This window comes from Drosophila obscura, unplaced genomic scaffold, assembly GCF_018151105.1.
Source record: "Drosophila obscura isolate BZ-5 IFL unplaced genomic scaffold, ASM1815110v1 contig_179, whole genome shotgun sequence".
NCBI lineage: Eukaryota > Metazoa > Arthropoda > Insecta > Diptera > Drosophilidae > Drosophila > Drosophila obscura.
The window spans coordinates 450,183-473,902 of NW_024542766.1; the positions used below are offsets into that span (position 1 = coordinate 450,183).

General features: G+C 51.9%; 2 protein-coding genes across 2 annotated transcripts; both read left to right on the top strand.

Annotated features, from left to right (window-relative positions):
- The first annotated feature begins 379 nt into the window (after positions 1 to 379).
- LOC111080722 lies at positions 380 to 22,379 on the top strand. Its single transcript, XM_022376514.2, has 17 exons — positions 380 to 508; positions 7,690 to 7,826; positions 7,882 to 8,621; positions 8,993 to 9,152; positions 9,206 to 12,009; positions 12,073 to 12,416; positions 12,470 to 12,680; positions 12,739 to 13,097; positions 13,158 to 15,117; positions 15,412 to 17,111; positions 17,186 to 17,810; positions 17,878 to 20,146; positions 20,209 to 20,444; positions 20,512 to 21,077; positions 21,148 to 21,348; positions 21,427 to 22,117; positions 22,191 to 22,379. The coding sequence occupies exons 2-17, from the start codon at positions 7,748 to 7,750 to the stop codon at positions 22,242 to 22,244; spliced, it is 12,999 nt and encodes a 4,332-aa protein (XP_022232206.2). The 5' UTR covers positions 380 to 508; positions 7,690 to 7,747; the 3' UTR covers positions 22,245 to 22,379.
- Positions 22,380 to 22,741: 362 nt separating this feature from the next.
- On the top strand, positions 22,742 to 23,504 carry LOC111080723. The gene is made up of 2 exons (XM_022376515.2): positions 22,742 to 22,917; positions 22,989 to 23,504. Exons 1-2 carry the CDS (start codon positions 22,906 to 22,908, stop codon positions 23,502 to 23,504), a joined length of 528 nt encoding a protein of 175 aa, XP_022232207.2. The 5' UTR covers positions 22,742 to 22,905.
- The last annotated feature ends 216 nt before the right edge of the window (positions 23,505 to 23,720 follow it).

Consider the following 23,720-nt stretch of genomic DNA (forward strand, 5'->3'; position numbering starts at 1 on the left):
GACATCGACATTGGACATCGGACATCAGCTTCCGAGGTCCAGCAACGGCGACAGGCCATAGCCATAGCTTCAGATTCCAATTCAGAGATTCATTCACTACGCATTTTGTAAGCCGAGAAGATGTTCGGTTCGGGACACAAAAAGAGACACACACAGCAGCTAGAGCCAGCTATCTGCTATCTGCTGTCCCTGCCTCTGCCCCTCCACCCACCGGGAGGGCTGTCTGTGTGGCGTATCTGTGTGTGTGCTGTGTCGATAGTCGGCTTTGAGCAGCAGCAGCCGAGCCTGGGAAACGAATGAAATAAACGAACGAGCAGCAGCAGAGCTACCAGTGGCAGCATCAGTAGCGGCAGCAGCAGAAATAGCAGCAGATTCCTACTCATTCGTGTTTGCCGCTTTGTGGGCAACGGACGCATCCTCGAGAGTTTTAACGACTTCCAGGGGCAAACGGAAATCGGAATCCGAATTCGGAAAAAGGGTTTTTGGCGCCTACTCGTTTGAAACGGATGTAAGGATACACTCGACTCGTTTTCTATTCGGTTTTTCTATCCTGTTGCGCCGACGCATTCCACAATCCACTGTTTCCCCTTGCCCTTTGTGCCACTCCCTGTGGGTGTGTGTGCTTAACGTACCGGAAGTGAACTTGCAACTCATTAATGTGTGTCTCTGTTTTTTGGGCTCCAAAGTGCATTCAAATGTGAGAAATGTTTGCGGAAAATGCAGAACTTTGCTAAAACTAAAAAACCTGCTCAAACGCCATGGAAAATGTGTGAAAAGTGGAGGAAATATGCAAATATATGGAAAATAACCTCAAACTAGTGTAAAGCCACATGTCCGACGATTAATGAACCCTGAACCTCATACGTGTTTCGTGGATCCGTAAATCCGTACATTCGTGGATTCGAAATCGGAATCAGTGGCGGGCGATAAGGCGATCCGATCGGTTCAAGAGTTCAATAAAAATATTCATTCAAATGATGATACAGCATACAATACAGCCAGCAGCAGTTTTTATAAATAAATAAAGTGTGTGTCAATTGATAAGCGACGGATGGGAGATCGGGAGAGAGTAATACTCTCTGGAGACAGATCGATGCCTCTTTCTCTTTGGAATTACGAATACACTCTCCTCCGACCGATCTACTCTAACAGATAGTTTATAATAATAACAGAAACGTGTGAAATATGGAATGCTGTTGATAAGCGACTCCTCTTCCTTCGATCTTGCATTGGAATCAGCTACAAAGTTGATCGAATGGCAGATCTGAGGATCTTGATACTTGATGATAATCCTCAATTTCCGCAGCTAAGTGAAGCATGAGATCACTTTTCCCCCCATTATATGTATATATTCTAGTTTTTAGAGACCCAACCCCACAGAGAAGGAATAGTAATCCGAATCCGAATCAGAATACGTATATGTAAAGTCTTAATACGACTAAGAGTAGGATCCAAGAAACGACTGATACATATACGAATGTTCCATCTGATGAACGATTTCCAATTGCAATACTCGTGGATTATTCGAAGATTATTCGAGATTGCTCGAATTAACTTTTTTTGAGGTGTTTTTTATGGGTTAAATGTGAGTTAGTTATAAATATTTCTGAAATTCTCTCCAATGTTTATGTCAAATATATAAAAAGAGTGACTCTAAACAGAACTTACCCCAAATACTAACAGCGATTTTCATACATTTCCAATGCATTTTACATTTCCAATCTGTTGGCACATATTCTGTTTTTCTTTCCTTATGACTTTTGTCGGTTTTTGGATTTTAGTTTCACTCGCGAACGCGAAAGAGACACACAAAGTGAGATAGAACTGACGGACAGTCAAAGGACACACATACATCCTAAAGGTGGGGATTACTCATCTCCTTTTTGGAGGACACTCTCCCCGCTCTCCTTCTCTTGTCTCTCACACACGCGACTGTCGACTGTCGAGTGTCAGAGAGGAGTGCAGGAGCGGCACTCCTCTGTAGCTGGGTTTTCCTTTAATTTCCTCAAGTGATCTGTCCGCCAGAGTGTCCAGCACTTGTTGGCCAGCACGCACTTAACCCGCACTGAGCCCCAAAAATGTCAGCCTCCGGCATGGGGGCATGTGGCATGTGGCGACATGGTTTCCTGTCGTCATGCCCATCAATCTGCCTTAACCCCAGAAGGTGCAGCCATAAGGGCAGCAGGAGACACGTCTGTTCCTCCTTAAGGTGCATGCTGCATATGCTACGCTTCTCGTTCGTCGTCGGAGTGGCCTCCAGACACATGACAAAGCGCCGGGGATTACGTTTGTAGAGCGTGGCCAGGGAAGGCGGATCTCTCCTGCAAAAGAGTAGAAATAATCTGGTTAGAAACGAGAGTCCAAATACTTATTTAAGGCTTCATTATGGATGAACCACATAAATCCCCCCACCCTTTCCGTTTATGAAAATCTCTTTCCTAAGTGGGGCACAGCAACACGTGCAGCAGCAGCATTTCTCTTCCCCGCCTTTCAATTAGAGCCAGCCCCACACATAAGAACAAGTTGGACAACAAGTCCTGGAAACCCCGTTAAAAAGGGAGGCTTAACAGATGGCAGCCAGGAGCCAGCCGCTACGAGTAGTTTCCTTTGCCCTTTCCTTCCCCTTTCCCTTCCCTCTGCCCACCTGCCTCTTCCTGGTCTCTGGTCTCCTGGCCTCATAATATTTTTAATTACAAAGCCATAAAAATTAAACGAACCAAAAGTGCGGCGACGACTGCGACTAAGAACTAAGTAGCCGCCTAACGACAGGAGCCACCACAACAGCAGGAAAAACAGCAGGAAAACAGGGATAAAAAGGAGCAGCCAAATGGGGAACAGGAATGGGGGCGTCTGTAGAAATGACTACGATTTAAGCCACATAAAACCAACAAAGTGTCGGGAGAAAAGACGCAGCAGCAGACAGCCAGACAAACTGCTGCCAAGCAGTCCCTCCCTCCCTCTGCTTTCCGCCTGGGGTGGCATAGAGGCAGCGGAAGAAAGACGCAGGAGCTGGCACACTATTTACAGGGCAGGGCGATTGCTTGGGCAACACCTTCATCCGAGATCCGAGAGACCAGGCAATGGTCCGCCTGCCTGCACCCCCCTTCCTGCTGCTCTTGCTCCTGCAGTTGACTGCAAGTCTTTTCCTTCCAAATGGCACAGGGGATATTTTTTGTTCCAATGCTTAAATGCAAATTTGCATAATAGTTCTTGCTGCATGGGGCAGTGGCAAGAACTGGCATCAAAATCTAAGTGAGAGCATTGCCAAATTATGCAAATGTCTGGCTGGTTGCTGGCTGCTGCTTACTGGAAAAGCGAGCGATGGAGCGACGACTCCTGCTGCCAGTTGCAGCACAACGGTGCGTATGTGTATTGATTTGAGGAGCACTTTGCAAAAGGGAATCACGGGGGTCCTACAGGAATTGTGGTTGCAGTTGGGAGGGGTATCGGGAGGTGGTTGGCCCACTTCTCTAAGCAAGAGCTAATCGTATGTCTCTTCCAAGTGGATCATACGAGTAGAACTCTTTAGTCTCCTCAAGCTCTTTAATCATCCTAGATTTCAGTACTAAAAACAATTTCACCCATTTCCTTCAGTCCTTCCTCTAGATTCCATTTATAGCAGTTTCCCAGGCAATTTCCTCCCCTCTTCTTTCCATCGTTTATCCTTTCCCCCCACTTTTCGACACTTTTCTTTCTGTTTTCCGCTCACTTTACAGCTGAAAAATCACAGAGAGGCCGCCTCTCTAGCCTTAGTCCCATTTTAATCTCGTTTATTAGCCATTTTTCAAGTGATACACATAATTTTCAATTTTCAAATTTCTCACCCAACACACGGACGATTTTCACCTGTGTTTCCCGCCTGTTTGGCCCCTCTCTCGTTTCACCTTTGTCTTTATTGAACATGGGGAAAAAATGCATTGCATATTGCATGCACGTCGATCCAGAAGATGTAGGAGGAGGAGAAGTATGTAGAGGAGGAGCAGGACGCAGGACCCAGGCAATGGACAAACATGCTGCCCCATTTGGCTCGCGGAGGCCATTAGGGGGCCCATCCGTGCATTGGGGGTGCAAAAACACAAAATGGGAACAAAGCCAACAATAACAAGGAGGAGCCTATCCGTAGAACACGCGCCTGCTGCCAGGATGCCAGGATGCGAGGAGGATGAAATGCAGAATGGCAGCAGCTCCAAAAATAAATAATAAAAAACGAAAGAAGGAATATTCCCGTTGAAAAACTAATAGAAGTCGCAGGCGGAGGAGCTTATTGCCGCTTGCGCTCCCATTTTCCAGTTGCCCCTGGCAGCAGGAGCCCTGCTCCTTCCTCGAAAAGGATGCTGGAACAAACTGCTTTCCCTTTATGCAATGACTTCGTGTGTGCGTGCTTCCTTCTTCCCTTTCGTTGTCAGCGCTTTCCATTCCAGTCCGACTGATGATGGGGCTGTTCCTGCAGCGTGCAGCAGGACGAAACGCACTCTTCAAAAATGATCGAATAAACGAAATGCAATCGTCCTCGCAGAGGATGTGCTCCAGCTCTATTCTTTCAGCTCCTGGACCCAGACTCCATCTCCAGCTCCTTCACAGATGATGTTTCGTCCCCCTTCGTTGCATATGAAACTTCTTTGCGTACTTTGTTATTAGATTTGCATGCCATGCAGCGAAGTACCAAAGGACGAGACGACGACGTTGACGTTGGGAAGTGTTTCCGCCTCGCAATTCATGTGGAACATATGTATGGGGGCTGTGCGGATGTGCGGCACGCATGACCCCATCCAGGAAGGTGAAACTCATCCGCCCCGCCACGCTCCACCCTCCACTAACAAGTTGTTGCAACAAACGTAATTGCATTTACGTTGGAATTTATGTTAGTGAAAATTTCTACGCTTTTTATTAGTTTTTGTTGAGCGGAATGTGGGGCTGGGAGGAGCAGATCACGAACGGACGGACGGAGGGCAAGTGTCAGAAGGGAGCAAGGAATATCAGATTCACAATCAATTTGCATCCGCCTTGCCCATCCTTTCTGCCTGATAAAATCACTAATAGTGAGAATGTTCCCCTTGAAAATTGATAAAATTGTATTCGTTCAGAAAATATTTTTAAGCCATAATTGGAGCTCACATTTCGATTTCTATGAATTTTTCACTTTTTCACACATCCACTTCGCATGTATAGAGTATTCCCCAGTCGTCGCTTTGCAGGCAATCGACTTTTTTAGCTGTTCTTACACACACACACTTTCTCTCTCTCTCGCTAACAATCTGCTAAAGTTCTTTACGCGCTCTCCCCCGCTCTCTCCTTTCCACCTACCCCCTTCCCCAGCCCGACACCAACGAAACTCAACTGCAACTTCACCTTTGCTTGAAAATTGCATTTTTACAAAAATGTTTGCTTTCGACTGGGAGTGTGAGAGAGATGGAGCATGTGAACATGTGGGAGTGCAGAATGGGAGGGGGAGAGGAGTGCATGAGAAATATGAAAACAAATGGCGACGTAGTTTTCTGGCTTTGGCCAAGTAACCGTAAGTTTTGTTTGTTCCGTTATGCCAATGGCAAACTGGGAAGGGGTGTAAATACATAAGTGGTGGGGGAGGGAGGGATGTCTGAATTTATGGGCACTGGGGCTGTTCTGGTTTTTTCTAGTATTTTCGGCTTTGTTTTTATTTGGATGCGAATAGCAGCTCAAAGGCTTAACCGAAAGTGCATCATCGGGAATCATCAACATCAAAGAGAAGAGCATCCCCCAGCCGAACGCCAATCCCTAAACCACTTCTATTTCCATTATTATTATTCCTCCAAATATTGCCAAATTATATCCATTCTATGCATACCCTGTCTCTATTCCACGTCCATTTTTGTCCAGGCGCAAGCGGGATTTAAGCCGCTTATCGGCTTTGTCCGCTGCGGCAGCGACGCCAGCAGCGGCAGAATCAGAAGCACCAGCAGTGGGATGACCTGCATGGCATCTCGGGTCGCTGCCGCAGACAAGAAGATAATGGAGTAGCATTCTCTGCCCACAGATAGTAGGTTGCAGCAGTTTTTCGACTCCACTGTGGCTGTGTTAGCATGCGGTGCACTTTGCAATCTTGGTAAAATTAGGGCGAAGCGGCTTAGCCTCTAATTTTAACAACGGTCTTGGTTAAACATAATATCGTAATTATTTCCACATTCGACCAAGCGCAGCAAGCGTGCGTGCTTGTTGAGGGTAAAGTTTAGTCCGCCGGCATCGGGGTTGAGGCGCACTGATTTCTACCGGTTAATTTTGTTAAACCATTCCACTGATCTTGGCTGCACATGTACTTGCGAATATTTTAACTCCCGACGCCAGCAATAAGTATAAAAACGCAAAACACCGGCGAATTAATTAGCAAAACAAACAAGATCGATAGATCGGTTTCCTGGAACTAGTTCTTCTGCAGCTTTCTTGGAACAAAGAAATGATTCCGATATCCAGTTCATTTCTAGTTCCACTACAGTTCCCCTTTATTTGGTTCTTGGTTCTTTCATCCACGTGGACGCCTTCTGTTGCAGCAAAAAAAAAAAATGGCAAATCTAAGCGATAAAACATATAGAAAGTGCAATTTGTCCAGATTGGCGCCAGCTGCGTGATTTGCAGTCATTATTTACCCTGGCAGCAGCGAACGAACGCAATTCAATCTGTGACAGCCACACACAAGTATTCCGACAGCCAGCATAAGGGAGCACCGAAGGGAACCCAGGCAGAGGCGGCAGCGGCGTCGATGGATGGAAATGGACGAATGGATGTACCGATGCCCTACGCAGGGCGTGCGGCGTGGGTCGAAGGGCAAAAAAGTGTTAAGTGCTCTCACTGTTTCTTGCAGCAATCATTGTCAGCAAACACCCCGAACCGCAATCAGACCTCAGGCCCAAACCGCAGTAGGAAGCGCCAGTAAGGAAGCAGGAGCATTGGGAGGACTGGGATGGATATGCGACTGCAAAGTGCAGGGAATGCAGAAAGCCAGAAAAAAAACGTACACTTTTCTTTTGGCTTTTTGTGCTGTGCTCCCCCTGCCCCCTCGATAGTTGCTCTAAAATCAAATGCAAATGCAAACAACAGTTGGCATCAATCGAGCTGTCGAAGCCACGCCTCTTCACCCACTTTATTGCTGGAATTAATGATGGAGGAGGATGGGAGGGAGGGACCGACCGAGTGCGTTGTTCTCTGGCTTCTTCTTGGGTGCCTGGTCCATGGTCCCTGGTTTTGTGTGTTTTTTATGTGGAATCAAGTGGAAATTCAATTGATTTGCTTTGGCTTTGCATTTGGCTTTCAGAAAGCGATGGAGCGATGGGGCCAGGGGATGTGTTATAATAATGGACGGATGACTCCTCCACTTTCTGGATGGCTTCAAAGGAAAACATCAGTATAAACCACACCACACCACAGCAATGGCGCACCCCGACCCGCACACACTTCTGACAAATGCACAAAACCTAAAACCCACTTGAGCGAGAAATCATTTTGCAAATATTACAGAAGTAACGCCATTCTCCTGCTGCTTCTTCATCTATAGTTTCTGCTGGTGTCAGCTTGTCAAACGGGAATGAAACGAATGGATAATGGGAAATGTCTTTAATCGAGTTACGGCCGTCGTTGAGGCCTTCGTCTGATCTAATGCCAAATTATATTTAACTAAAGACCGCCCCTAATGAACTGTTGCCTTTCGTTTCGTTGCAGGAGAGTGTGAATCCCATCGGCCAGAGAAGCGTTCGATCGCCAAGGAGGAGCCCCAGACATGGGCGCACTGTATAGACTGGCGGCTGGCCTAGGGCTGCTGCTGCTCATTGCCGCACACTGCCAGGCAGCGAGAAAGAGTAAGTAAAAGGGGATATCCTTCATCGAAAAATCCTAAATCAATCTTTTTACTAGATCCCCTGAAGGATCCCCGCATCTGCGGCCGACCACAGTGCGAGATCGAAAACCCCAAGTTCAGCTACGGCGAGAAGCTCTACAAATACGATTACACGGTGTCGCTGCGCACAGAGTTCGCCGGATCGGGGGACAACAGCTCGGATCTGGTGCTAAAGGCCAACTTGGACATATTCTTCCCGAAGCCCTGCGAGGGTTATCTGCGCATCAACGATGCCAGGCTCTACGACCGGCTGGAGGATGTGGAGAGCGAGCCCGAGAAGCCAAAGGAGACGTCCTACGACTACTACGACAGCCTGGCTAGCGCCGAGCACGTGGACGATCAGCAGACCGGGGACTTTGACAACATGCATCCCCAGAGCACCAGCCTGGCCATCGATCTGAGCAAGAATCTGCTGCGCTTCGCCTTCCACGACGGCCTCATCGGTGAGGTGTGTCCCCAGGAGCTGGAGACCCCCTGGGTCCTCAACATCAAGAAGGGCATACTCTCGGCTTTCCAGAACACGATGATGCGCTTCGACGTCGACTTCAACACTACAGAGACAGATGTGTCCGGCGAATGCACGGTGCAGTACGCCCTCGAGGCCACGGACAATGTCTACGTGACGATACGCAAGACCAAGGACATTGCCAGCTGCCGGCAACGCTATGCCACGCATTCGGTGCTCCAGACGACGCCCTACACCTTCCGCGATGACAAAACCATTTGGCCCATTCTGAATTCCCACAGCTATTGCAATGTGAGTGTAGTATACGAGGGGTGCTATTTATTTTTGTGGCCTAGGTCACTTCTAGTCGTACTAGGACCAAATGGTCAGCTGCATACAAAAGTTTGGAGTTTTATGAGTTAAACATTCCTACAACTTTTTCATATACGACCACGTTTGATATCGATTAACGATAAATCTAAAATTCATCTCAGGCAAAAATTGAAATTTAGGCATAAAAATGTCTGTCCTGATTTTCTACCATATTAGAGGTGGATATTTAAGCCAATAATGCTCAGTTGAACTTTTATTGATGAAGCACCATGCATTGCCAATGTAAAAAAGTGGTATCGCAGCCTACGTTGATGCTGGAATTCATTGGGCTCTCTTTTTTTGTGTTCCAGCTGACTGTCGATCAGAGGATGTACCGCGAGATCAGCTGCCTGGAGACACATCTCCTGGTGCCATTCTCCAATGCCAGCTCGGGAGCACTGACCACCAGCCGCAGCCGACTGCTGCTGAAGGAGGAGGATAGCTACAGCGCCGGGGAGTTCCTGGAGCAAAGTAAGTGATCGATTAAACCTCACTGAATCATGGCTAATCTCTCGCCTAAACAGATCCCGAGTTCGTGGAGCGCCGTGCCACTCTGGTGTTTGATCACACGCCTGCGGTGAAGCCCAGTCACGACGAAATCAAGGCCGCCCGCGAGCAGCTGGTGGAGATGTGCGCCGTGGGCTTCCCCAACATCCAGCGCGAGTTCATTGACATCTTCACGAGCTTCCTGCACACCTGCAAGAGTCTCGACTACAAAACGCTCTCCATTCTGCTGCAGCGTTCGGCCGGCACTTGCGATCAGGGGCGGAACCACGTTCTGGAATCCCTCCCGTATATTGGAAGCACCGCCTCATACCAGGTGATGCGTGACCAGATTGTGGGCGATAAACTGCCCAAGCAGATGGCCCACAGCTGGATGACATCGCTGTCGTTCATCACGCGCCCTGACGAGCAGACCCTCGAGACGTTCTACACGATTCTGGAGTACGCGAAGCAAAGACTGGATCCGGAGTACACTCTGGGTGCCACTGCGGTGGTGCACAGCTACTGCAAGCACCACGAGGCCTGCGAGGAGAGCCTGCGCGTGCAGCAGATCATTAATCTCCTGGAGACGGAGTTCCTGAGCAGATTCCAAATGTATAAAGGAGAGCGGAAGCATCGCGAGCGACTGGTGGTGCTGCTCAAGGGCCTCGGGAATATTGGCGTCATCTCTGCGGCCTTTGCGGAACAGATCCAAGACATCATCCGTGACGATGCGGTGCCCGTGGACATCCGACTGCAGGCGATACTCGCCTTCAGGCGCGTGGACTGCTTGAAGTATCGGGGCTACTTCCTCGATTGCTACGCCAATTACACTCTCAACTCGGAGCTGCGCATCTACAGCTACCTGCAGGCCATGCGCTGTCCGGACTACATCTCCGTGGGCAGCATCAAGGCAATCCTCGATCACGAGCAGATCAACCAGGTAGGCTCCTTCGTGTGGTCGCACCTCACGAATCTCGCCAAATCGAATTCCCCCGTGCGGATCGAGGCCCAGGGCCTGCTGCTCAACGACGAGCTGTCGGAGAGATTCAAGCTGGATATCCGCAAGTTCTCGCGCAACTACGAGCACAGCCTCTTCTTCGACGAGTACAACTTCGGCACCACCACCGATGCCAACCTGATCTTCGGCACCGATTCCTACCTGCCGCGCATCGCCAGCGTAAACTTCACGGCGGATCTGTTCGGGCAGTCCGTTAACTTCTTCGAGTTCAGTGCACGGGCAGAGGGTCTGGAGGAGCTGGTGGCTGGTGCCTTTGGACCGAAGGGACCCTTCAACGGGGAGCTGCTCCGCAAGAAGCTCTCCTTCCTGAACCGCTGGCTGGGCAACGAGAGCGCCGAGGAGGAGGACACCATAGAGAATCTGTTGAGTCTGGACAACCTAAGGCTCAAGAGGAAGGCACAGCAGGCAGCCGCTGCAGGGGGAGCCGGACAGGAGGAGGACGACGAGGACTATGAATACGAAGAGGCGCTAAGTGGGGGCTCCAAGAGGCATAAACGCGATGCAGGAGCCGCCGCATCCGCCCGGAAAGACTCAATTGATCGAAATGTGGATAAACTCGGCTACAAACTGAAGTACGACTACAGCAACCCGCGGGCCCAGTTCGGTCTCCGGGTCTTTGGCAACGATCTGCGGTACTACAACGTCGAGTCCATGGTGGAGGTGATGGCCCTGGCCGCCCAGTTCAATCCATTCGAGCAGGCCAACCGCGTGCTCTCTGGCAAGGAGTTCACCTACACAAAGTCGCGCGTCTTCCTCGATGCCTCCTACACGGTGCCCCTGGCCGTGGGTCTTCCCCTGGCCATACACGCCTTTGGAGCCTCCTCCGTGGACCTGCGCGTCTCTGGCAGCTTGGATCAGATGGAGCCAGCCACTGACTGGCACTTTGATGTCCAAGGGAGGTTCAAGCCCTCCGTTTCGGTGGATATAATATCCACTATGCAGACGGACATGTTCTGGGGCGAGTCGGGGATCAAGGTGAAGAGCAATTTGTACTCCAACTCTGAGCTGGAAGCCACCCTCAAGGTGCGGGGCCGCAATCTCGTTTCCTTCGCATTTAATCTGCCGCAAGACAAGAACGAGATCTTCAGCGTCCGCTCGGAGCTGCTGGTGATGAAGCGTGACCAGGAGCTGCCTCAGGCGGGCATCCCCAAGCGCAGCTCCAACTCCACCTGCACTTGGCCCGTCCTTGACCGTGCCCTGGGCCTGCAGATGTGTTCCCACTACAGTGTCGCGGATCTGAGCAACGCCACGAGCGCCTATCCCAGTCTCCTGCTGGCGGGGCCTTTGAATCTCAGCCTGATTCTCAAGAAGTCCGACCTGAGTGCCAAGAAGTACGTCTTCGAGTACAGGTGGGACCAGCAGGAGCTGGACAACTTCTCATTGGTATTTACGACGCCCGGATCGAAGGTGCCACGCGTTCTCGTGGCGAATGTCACGAGAGTGCCGAACGCTTTCAATGCTTCGGTGGCGTTTGTCAACGGCAGGAACCGCGTGTCCGCTGGCTGCAGCTATGACGGGGATCCAGACTACCGGCGGCTGGATCTCTACCTCGACACCAACGGCAATCGATCGCTGGACCTCGGAATGGAGCTGCGACGCCAGCAAGACTTTACGGCTTGGATCTACAAGCCACGGATGCTGCTGGCCATCAATGGGGTGAACATCACGGGTCTCGTGGGCTCCATAAAGATCAACGAGAAGAACGGAATACGGCAGAACGATGTGGATTTGTCCTTTGAGACGAAGAAACTGCAGGCCGTCGTTCGGGGGAACATTGTCCAGAGTGAGGTGACAACCTCCACGAACATGACCATTAAGTACAGGGTATGTTATGCCTCCATTCCACCCTCTTTCCATCCACTTTAGTGACTTTAATTGCCACTCTAGTTCCAAGCAAACACCATCGAAACAATCAACTTTTCGGGTCGTCTGATGAACAACGGGGATAGGGCCAAGACCGAGTATAGGGGCAACATGAAGCTACGCACCTCCGCCTATCCGAAGCTAAATTTCGCATCGAATGCCACTTGGCTGAGCCTCCAGGGCCACACGGAAGGCATGATCACGTACAACAATGCCCCCGACTATTCGAATCCCAATTACACGAGCCTCCTGCGGCTGATCTTTGCCCGCTCCCAGTCGGAGGATCTCATCTGGGAGGGATCGCGCACACGAGCGAGCCTCGAACTGAAGCTGCCACGATCAAAGATCGATTATAGGATCATGGTCAAGTAGGTAGAGTAGCTTCTATCTGCAGGATAAGCTTCTAAATCTTTTCTTCCAGACACGAGGAACGCAGTAAAAATGGCACAGAGCATAATGTGATTGTGGGATTGAAGTACGCAGAGGAAAAGGAGGTCACTGGCCTGTTTTCTGTCCATCTACCAAGGAGAAACCTCTTTGCCATCGATGCCTACATGAATGTGACGGTCCCAGAGTTCAATTCCTGCACTGCCAGCTTGAAAGTCAACGAAAAAGCCCCCAAGGAGTACATGGTAGGGTTGCACTTGTCTTCCACAAAGCCGTACACTAATTTGAGATTATATTCCTTAGATCTTCATCAATGGCTCTTGGTTCACCGGACACTCCATTGCCCTCAAGGGCAACTACAAGGATCGCAGTTCGCGTGTCCAGGCTCTGCATCATCTCAAGTTGATTGTCGAGAGTCCCTCGTTCGAGACCACTTCCTTGAACGTTGTCTACCGGCGGAATCAGCTGCTGATCTTCTACGATCTGCAGGCAAAGTATGGCAAGGATCCCTACGGATTGACGGTGCAGTATGCTGCCAATGCCCACAATCGCAACTCCAATGCCGAAGTGCGCTTCAAAATCAAGGAGCGGGACTACTGGATCAATGCTAAGCTTCTGTCGGAGCAGCCGAAACTCCTCCAACTGGAACTGCACATCGACAAGTAAGTGGAGGATCAAGATAAGAAAATTATAGATCATATACCAATCAATCCTTTGCCTAGGATCCGTGACGTACACATCAAAGTGGGTCTACTGAATGTGGAGAAGCGCAAGGAACTATCCCTGGAGCTGAAGTGGGATGCCAATCGGGATCCCAGCCAGAGACTGGGCCTCCTTGTGGAGTACAACAATCCGGGGACGAAGCACTACGATGGCAACATAATGGTCACCTACCCGGAGCGCACCATCAACTGCGGCTTCAACACTTTTACGGGGGGACCCAAATACTATGGCAAGGCGCATGCCTCGTGGTCCATCACCGAGGTGATTGAATTCGAGTACGATGCAGGCATCCTGCCGGGTCAGACGCTCCACAATTGGGTGCACGCGGAGATCAGGACACCATTCGAGGGATGGCGCACCAATAGCTTGCGGGCCGGCATCTACAACCTACAGAACCTGATCCTCGTGAATTCGACGCTCTTTTGGGCCGACGATCAGAAGTTGGAGCTGGGCTACAAGAGCGACTACGAGATCACCGATCAACTGGTCTCATTCGACGTTCGCTTTGGCATCAACAGCACCATCAAGGACATACCCACACTCAACGTGAAAGTGATCCACTGGCAGGACCCGCAGAAGGTGGACACCGATCTGTACCTACGCTACAGCCAGAACGAGACCTTCAGCACCTACGGCATGAACTCCAACTGGGAGATTGCGCGCACAAAGCACCACCACAACGTCTCGGGGAGGGTCCACCTCGTCAGTCCCTTCGAGGGCTACCAGAAGGGAGGCCTCGTGGCCAGTTTCTCGCTGAACGACCAGCGGGTGGTGAGCGGTGCAGCGTCCCTGAACTTTGACATACGAGAGTTTACCCTCACGATGGATGGCTACGTGAAGAAGTTCACCGACAACATGTTGACCATCAACATTACGACTCCCCTTGAGAAGTTCCGCACCATCAATGCACGGTTCGGATTGAACGAGAAGAAACGCCACGCGGTGGCAGAAGTGCGTGCCCCCACAGCTGCCTTGGGAGTGGAGGCTTTGGCGGACATCAAGAGTCTCCTCAGCTTCGATGTGAAGCTCAGTGTTGCCACGCCCATCGAGAGCTTCCAGCAGGCGGCCATTGTGGCACAGGTGAACAACGAGCGCGTGGACATGCGGGGCATGTGGAACAACGCCACGCTGGGCTTTACGGGCGTCTGGCACATGAACAACCTGACGGACTTTGAGTACTCGTATCTGGTCTTCACCCCCCTCGCTGGCTTCGAGGAGAACGGCTTCATCGCGCAGCTCCTGAAGCGCGAGACTTTCGTCTTTCAGCTGCACGGGAAACTGTCCAGCTACCGGCTGGGCGTGAAGATACGCGGAGAGCCCAAGTCGGAGCTGATCAACCAGCTGGGCAGCCACAAGATGCAGCTGGAGATGCTCTACGACGAGGATTTCAAGCCCCAGAATGCGGACACCGACTACAAACCGGATGCGGATGAGGAATACTTCTCGTACTTCACATCCTTTGAGGTGGACTCCCTGGCCTGGCCCACAATTGTGGGCACTGTGGATATCCAGGAGATTATTGACTTTTATCTGATTGTGGGACATGTGCAGCTTCCCCAGGGACGCCTCGAGTTCAAGGATCGCCTACACTATCCCGACTACCTGAATGTCCACAATCTGCTCACTGTGACGACTCCTTTCGCCGCTGCGAGGGATGTCAAGTCCATTGTGGAGTACCACATCGATCTGAACTTTAATTCCTTCTACGAACGCATCAAGTTCAGGGTTAACGATGCCCAGAACCTAATCCAGGAGCTGGGATTCGAAGTGAACTACACAAAGGTGCAGGACAATGTGAAACCGAAGGCCCATCATGTCCAACTGAAGCTGACGACGCCCTACGAGCTGCTCCAGGAGATTGACATACGCGGACGCCTGGAACTGGACGACAATGCGTACAAGGGGAACATCACTTCAATCACCGCACACACGCATCTCTCTCTAGCTGCCTCTGTGGAGGTATGTATCACATATGGGCAGTTCCGCCAAAAGGTCCACCAGGCCAAAAATCATGAAAAGTCCATAGAAACTATAAAATAGATTTCCATATACTTTTGTTTTATGCAACGCAACTTCAGGTCATATTTTAGCTTTTTATTGCCAATTTTGTGGTGAATAAAGGCTATTCAATTACTATTCAACAAGGATTGGCTTTTCTCCCAATTTTTACTTTTTCATTATTTTTTCAACATTTTGTCGCGTCCATACACGATCCTCTATATCTCTCTCTAATGTTTTTCCTTTTGATTTCAGAACGAAGACAGCTTCTTGGAGACTGCTGTGGGGATACTGCTCGAGACAGATGTCATTCCGCACTACGCCTGCGAGGCATACTTCAAGAAGGACTTCTCGGCGGTGGACAACTCCATCGACATTCGCTTCGAGGTCACCGACAATGGGACCGTCAATAAGCTGCAGATCGAGACGGACTGGCACACGGATCCGCAGTACTACGTGAATGCCAATGGCAGGATCCGCACCACAATGCTGCCCCTGCAGCAGGCCTCCACCTCGGTGCTGGCCACCAAGGGGTCCAGTCCGCAGCTGAGCTTCGACCTGCAGTTCCAGAGTAGGGACGGACATAGCGTGGCGTATGGGACGCGGGCCAACAAGAAGCAGGATGTCTTCAACATCGAGGTGTGGACGCCGCTGAAGAACTACAGGAACATCTCGATGCACGGTACGATTGTGCGGAACCAGCGCGACGCCCAGCGTTACGATGTCTCTGGTTTTCTGTACAGGAACATGGCCACCTATGGCATCGCTGGGGCCGTGCGAATGGGCGACGGCCTGCCCATCGATGCCACGCTGCGCGTGCAGCCCAAGGCAGGGGGCAGGGACGGCGTCATCGAGGTGAACATCAACGAGGCGGGGCCCAAGAAGATCCGCTTCTCGTTCAGCGCCATCGAGGACGGCAAGATGTGCCAGATATCGGGCGGGTACAGCGTCAGCGACGACGGCATGGACTTCTCGGTGCTGGTGGAGAGCACGGAGCCGGAGATAGCACGCATCAACTTCTACGGGACGCTGAAGCCCTCCTCCGAGCGTGGGGCCCTGGTGGCAGACGTGAATCTGGAGACGCCGTGGAAGGAGCTGGGCATCGAGTCGGTGCATCTGCACTCGGACGTGGGCGTCCACACGGACAGAGGGAAGATCGTGGGCGAGTACCGGATCGGGCCTTACGTCGGACGAGGCAGCTGCTTCTGGTCGTGGATTCTCGCGGAGAACCTACAGCTGGTGCTAGAGAGCTACCTAGAGCGGCCGAATGCCCAGCCCCGAAAGGTGCATGCCAGCGGCAGGTACCTGAATCCCGGCAAGAGCTTCCAACAGATGCAGACGGGCGGTCGCCTGAGCGTCGACTCCAAGTGGAACCTGGACGTGAACGGCAGCCTGCGCTACGCCTCCGTCGATGACTTTGAGTTTGGAATTCTCACGCAGCTGCCCCTCCCCGTGGGGGATCGGCATCAGATCAGCGCCAGCTACAGGGGGAATGTCATCAGCCAGCAGTTTGTCGATCCGCATCTGTTCCTGGAGGCTTCCTACGAGGCACTGGAGGCTCAGAAGCAGCTCCTCTCTCGCCTCTCCTACCGCAACGAGACGAACAACATGCAGGGGCTGGCACACGTGCAGTGGGGAGCGGTAAAGAGCCCCTCTGTGGTGGAGGGAGACTTCCAGCTGCTGCACAAGCAGGGCGTCCGTCGCGAGTTCTACGCGAAGGTCATCACGCCCAAGTTCAAGGAAGAGCACACGTTCGCTTTGACCGGACACTACGACCAGAAGGACAAGGAGTACCACAATCTGGTGTGTGCCCTGGACTACCCCGCGAGTCGCCGCATCAGCGATCTGGATGTGTCCTTCAATTCCCTCACGAATATGCATGGAACCCTCAACAGCACGACACCCTTCCTGAATGTCACCTGGTTCAAAACAGACTTTGAATTTACAACCAAAAGGTATGAATGGCAATTAACTGATGCAATTAATTCAATTCTAATCCACTCTTCCATGCTCTTCCTTTTTTGTGTAGTGGTAAGAGCTATCGGTATTGCCGCTGCTTTTGGCCACAGGACAGCGCCTACTTCAAGCTGCAGAGCACCTACAACAGTTCGGCGGACAACAGCAACCACAATCTCAATGGCAACGTGGAGGTGGAGGTGCCTCTGACTACTCGACACCGGGCAGACATTGTCTACGGCCTGCAAAAGCGTCGGAATACGGATTCGGGCAATGTAAAGGTCGTCTACAACGAACAGCAGGTGCTCGACGGCAAGTACAAGCGGAACGAGCAGCAGAAGAGCCCCCTCTATCGGGAGACCACGGATATCACCCTGGAGAACGATGTGAAGCCCTTGGGCATCCACTATGTCAACACGCGGGACACCAGCGACCCCACCGGAGTGCGGGACATCAAGCACATCGAAGCGTACGAGCTGCGGAATGCCAAGAACTTCAATCTAACGGGAGAGCTGCACACGCGCGTCACGATCAATGGGCAGGACATCAAGGTGGTGGCCATTCATCCGAATCGAGCGGTGGTGCTGTACACCCAGTACGAGGAAGTGAGCCCCGAGGTGGTCAGGCAGCACACGAAACTGGAGCTGTCGGAGACGGCTTGGATTGGCTACAATCTGGAGTTGGGCAATTTCACGAGGGTATGTGGGAGGATCCCTCATTTTTCCTCGTGGGGAGTCTATAATTATGTATCCTTTTCTCTTGCAGGTCGGCAACGAGTCCCAGAGCTTCGCTTTGGACATCTTCTACCCGAAGAGGAACCTCACGACCTCCGGCCAGTACTACATCACGGACAACCACTTCAACTCGGATCTGTCCTTACAGTGGGGCGGCGGGGATCTTTACCAGCAGCCCAAGACGATTCGCAGCAATCTGCATTGGACGGCAGAGCCGCTGCATCGCGGGGATCGCGACCACAGGACATTCGGGCTATCCGTGGCCCATCCCTACCTCCAGAAGGACATCAACTGCAGGGCCACGTACTACCGCGGAGCGCAGGATCTGCTGCGAACGCATCTCACCATCGACTACTCGGAGCAGCCCGAACAGCTGATCGTGCTGGGAGCCCAACTGCGGGATCTGTACAGCCAGTTGGGGCACACAAACTACACGTTCAAGATCTACGGCCAGCACCAGGCGTCGGAGTTGGATGTGCAACTGAATGGCACTCTGGCGGCACGCACCTCCTACTACAAAACGGAGTCGACGGCCCACTACAAGCGCGACATCTTCCCCGCGAGATATGGCAAGTTCCTGGCCCTCCTCGATCTCAATAAGCGGGAGCTGGAGTACGAGCGCCAGTCGCCGTTCCATGCCGTGCGGCTGCATCTGCTGCCGACGTGGCAGTATCCCGTATACGGGCTGAATGCCACCATCTGGGACACGCCGGACACGAACCACACGGGCTATGTGTACGTGGATCTGGCGGAGCGGTTCGCCCGCATGGACTTTAACCTGACGGAGGATGCCAGCCAGAACCTGCAAATGGTCGGCTACATTCCGGACACGCGCAGCGGCTACCTGGACATCTGGCGGAACTACGACGAGATCCGAGTGATCGACGTCAGCTCCTACCTGAAGATGAACCACTCACGCCTCATCACCGGCCGCTTCCACTGGCGCCCCTCCATCCGCGGGGAACTGCGGGAGAAGATCCATGGCGTGGGGAATTCTGTCTACAGCTCCTTCTCGGAGGGGATTGACTTCTGGATCAAGTCCATCTACACGGAGACGGTGGAGTCGGTGGGCGTGGTGTGGGCCACGGCCCGGGAGTACAACAAAGAGTTCATTGAGGACATCGGCCAGCTGAGTGTCCTGGAGGAGGACTTGAACGATCTAAGACTGTTCGTGAACAAGTCATACGAGGCCAACGACTTCTACATCAAGCATGTGGTGAACTTTACGCTGACGATCCTCGACGAGCTGGCCATCAGGGACCACATCGAGTCGCTGCCGAAAATCTTCTCGGAGCTGTGGCAGGCGATGGGCGACTCTGGCAAGGCTCTGCGCAACAGCATTGTGTGGCTGATCGAGACGATCAAAACTACATACAACAATCTATTGGAGGCCGTGAGCAGATTCTTCCACGGCGAGAGCCTCAGCTACGTATCCACGCTGATGGAGAAGGGCATTGAGAAGTACGACAAGTTCGTAAAGGAGCTGCACATCAAATTCATTAAGTACATCGAGAACCTGTGGCACAAGTCGTGGACCCTCGCGGAGAACCACTGGAAGAATGTGCTCAAGCGCTTTGAGCCGCACATGTTCAAGATGATCAGCTTCATCGAAACGACAGCGTGGGATCTGAGCAAAGAGGTCTTTGACTTTATCTACAAGCGAACGAATGAGCTGGCAGAGTCGCCGTACTTCAACAAGGTATCCAGCTTCACGGCGGATGCGGAGCGGCTTTACAGGGACTTCAAGGCCAACGATGCCATCACCAACATCAAAAAGTACTCGACTCTCGCGTGGAATTTCGTCAAGGAAAAGTACTTTAAGCTGGTGCCCTTTGGGGCAGAGCTAAACGAGGTATTGACCGAGATCTGGCAGGAGCTCAAGGAGCTGGAGAAGATCGAGCAAGTGCAGATCATGGTGCAAAAGTACAACGAAATTGTGGCCAAGATCGACTGGGTGGCCGATGAGCTGCAGCTGGAGCATCGCCTCCACCAGGTGTACGGCCTCTTGAGGAATAAATTCAGAAACTACGCAATGAATGCCTTGGAGACGGCGGACATGTACCGCGAAGCCAAGACCAAGTTTGTGTTCGACCCCGAGGTGGGGATCATCGATCTGGAGCAGAAGCTGCCTATGTCCTGGCACGCCTTCAACGAGACGCCCAAGTTCGAGGAGATACCCGAGTACCAGATGCTCTCCAAGGTGCAGAGCTTCTTCTCCGAAACGAATTCCTCGATTGTCATGAAGCTCTACAACATGCGGGCACACTTGGATCCCAAGACATGGCTGCCCCCCTACTACTGTGAGTTCTTAGAGTCACATTGCCCGTGGGAGACTCTCCCTTAATGCATTTCTGTTCTTTAGCTCGCGCGTTGCTCATCGATTCACGGCACTACATGACCTTCGATCAGCGCTATGTGGGCCTCAATCTGGACTTTGATGGACTCGCGAATCCCCAGTGCAGCTACCTGCTGGCCCACGACTTCTTCAAGCGGAATTTCACTCTACTGCTGGAGCCATCGTCCCAGTCTCAGGGCCTCACGCGAAAGCTGAGCTTCATAGCCAATGGACAATTGATTGAAATCGATCTGGCAACAGATGTAGGTGACTGTGGGATAATTTTTACACCAGATATTTTACACCACCCTCTTCCTCCTCTATGCGCAGCACATAACTGTCAATGGCAATCCCCAACCCATTCTCCCCCTCAAATTGGGAGCCGTGAACATCCACCGGGATCTGGATGTCCTATCCATCACCTCGGACACGCAGTTCAGCCTCCACTGCAACGTGCAGTTTGATCTCTGCTGGTTCGAGGTCAGCGGCTGGTACTTTGCCAAGACCGCGGGTCTCCTGGGAACCCTGAACAACGAGCCCTACGACGAGTACACCATGTCCAACAGTGTGATTGCCAATGAGACTCAGACGCAATCATTCACCGACTCCTGGAGCCTGCAGCAGTGCCGCCAGACGCAGCCGTCCCTCAGACCGGCCATCACCAAGGAAGTGAGCGAGACATGCAGCAGCTTCTTCCGCACGGGCATATTGTCCACCTGCAGTGCTGTCCTGGATCCCACGCCCTTCTACGAGATGTGCCTGGATCTGGGCATGAAGTCGGCGCCCATCCGCACCGGACATCCGGCTGTGAAGGGAGCCTGTGCCGCGGCTCTGGCCTACATCGAGGCCTGCACGGCCCTGAAGGTGCCCATGCGTGTGCCCTCGCAGTGTGTCTTGTGAGTGTTTCCATCTCCTGTCCTTGCGATGTGGTTCCTTGACTCTGTCTCTGTTTCTGTTTTCCCTCAGCTGCCAATTGGCGAATGGCTCGTATGTGCCCGAGGGCACTTTCATGGAGCTTACAGGCGTGGACATCCCTCAAAGCAGCGATGTGGTCTTCATTGTTGAGGCCAAGGACTGCAATGCCAATCTGAATGTGTCCAAGAACATCATGACTGTCGTCAGCAGCATCGAGGAGCAGCTGCAGGCCGCCGGGCTGGCCAACAATCGGTGGGTAGTCACAGTCCCCCGAAAACCCTTCCTCCAATCCACCTCCTTCTACATTAAATCTCCCTGTCTCTCGTTCAGTTATGCTGTCGTTGCCTTTGGTGGAGTGGCCCCCTTCGACCGGGCACGCAGCATCATCTACGAGCACAACGAGTTCACGGCGAGGCCGGAGCAGCTATCGGATTACTTTGGCCACATCAACACCGGAAACGGGAGCAGCAGCGACATCCTAATGGCCATTTCCGCGGCAGCCAAATTGAACTTCCGCCCAGGGGTATCGAAGACATTCATCCTGCTCTCCTGCAGCCGGTGTGCCGCCAAGGACATGCGCTTCGACTACACCTCCATCCTGCAGTACATGCTGGAGGAGGGGATCAATCTTCACATCCTGGCCGACACAGAGTTCGATTTTGAGCGCAGCCGCAAGCTGCGCCACTTCTTTGGCATGGACCGCGACCTCGTCTACTCGAAGCGCTTCCCCGAGGGCGACAACGAGACCCGCAAGCAGGTGCACATCCCCAAGAGCAATCTGGGCATCTGCACGCCTCTGGCCCTCGAAACAGAGGGATCGGTGTTTAGTGCCCGCAAGCTGCAGCCGGAACGAAGGTATCCCATCAAGCGGTTCGCCACCATTTTCGCGAAACGCGTGGCTCTGAGTGCCAAGCCCATCCAGGGTCAGACCTGCGAGTGCTCTGCCCACAACACGGGCGTCTCCTACGTGGCCTGCTCCCCCCGAGCCCTGCCCGAGGAGAAGGGCAATCTGGATGATTATGTGAGTGTGGGAGAGATGCTTCGTTCAAGAAGATTCCTTCGCAGACTCTAATTCGTTTTCTTTTCTCCTAAAGGATGACTTCAACGACTGGGAATGGGATGACGAACTGGATGCAGAGGCCCCCTGAAGGAAGCCCTGATAGGAAGGGCTCCTAGTGCTTAGTAATCCACAATTTAGTTAGAGAGTTTTGACTAGTTTTGGCACTTTTCCATGGCATAACTAGCGGACATATTTTGTAAAAATAAATCATATTTGAAAGCCATTTGTTGTTGCCAATTGTTAACCAGTTTTTGGCTTGGACTCTGATTAAAAGTTGTCTGACGGGAAAATGCAAGGTCTGGTCTGTTGCATTGTAGCGCTGGTTGGACTATCACTTTTCCAGCTGCCACAGCCACGGTTGACGGAAGCAATTGGAGCAGGAGTACGTGCAACAACCTTAACCCTAAATACTGGACATTCACTTGATCGTGGCAAGTGGGAACCACTTGATACCCGCTTGAACTCAATCTTGTTGGCTGCTGATTTAACATTTGCAGCTGGGAAATGTGCACAATGAATATTATGCGAGCGAAATGGTAATGGTAATGCAATACTTTCTATTACGATGTTACATCAGGGCTCAGGCCCGATCCCATTGCAAATCTTTCACTTTTGGGCGGCGTTTGGCTTGTGCATTTTGCATTTTGCATTTGGGAGGCTATAAAAGCCATCGGACAGATGGCAACCATTCGCATTGCTCGACTGAGTTCCAGCCACACAGCACACACAAAGAGGATACACAGGACACAATGTGGAGACTAGTAAGTGCATCCCAGAGGCAGAAGCGAAGCCAGAATCGAGGCCATTTCCAGACATTTCTCCCTTCAATTAGATATTGATTTGCGGAATACAGATGATTTTCGCATCGGAGCACAGCGACGATGGATGGTCAGGAGGGGATGGAGGCCACTACGGTGGAAGCGGCGCCAGTGGCAGTGGGAGTAGCGGAAGTGGAGGTGGAGGAGAGGGACACTACCATCATCATCATACACCCACCACATATTCGGAGATTTCCAAGCACGTGCCAGTGCATGTGATCGAGAAGATTCCGCTGCCCATTCCCCATCCGGTGGCCGTTCAAGTACCGAATGTGATCCGGCTACAGATTCCCGAACCCTATGCCGTCCATGTGCCCGTCCAGCAGGAGATCCAAGTGCCGGTGTACAAGATAGTCCCAGAGATAACCGAACGGAAGATCCCCTACACGGTGGAGAGGCCCTATCCCGTGGAGGTGGAGAAGCCCTATCCCGTGGAGGTGATCAAGCAGATCAGGATTCCGGTGCCTAAACCCTATCCCGTACCGATAACCATCTACAAGCATGTCCTGCAGAAGGAGCATGGCTGGTAATAAATACTAAGGGTAGTAAGTGGCTCATGTTCAACGAGTATTAAAAAATAATGTTACAACATATTTAAATACACAGATTAAGCAAAAGAAAACCTTCAGTATTTTCAATGGGTTTAAGGTGGGAAACTTTATAAACCAATCCCATGGATTATTATCTGCCTATCCCTGTACACCCGCTATAATCAAAAGTAACAGAGGGTTATGTTCTTTGCTTAC

Excerpts from the sequence above, each read along its gene's own strand:
- LOC111080722 (XM_022376514.2), top strand. The coding sequence starts at position 7,748 with ATGGGCGCACTGTATAGACTGGCGGCTGGCCTAGGGCTGCTGCTGCTC. Across the intron at positions 12,681-12,738 it reads AAGCCCCCAAGGAGTACATG|ATCTTCATCAATGGCTCTTG; the intron begins GTAGGGTTGCAC and ends TATATTCCTTAG. Across the intron at positions 15,118-15,411 it reads CTCTAGCTGCCTCTGTGGAG|AACGAAGACAGCTTCTTGGA; the intron begins GTATGTATCACA and ends TTTTGATTTCAG.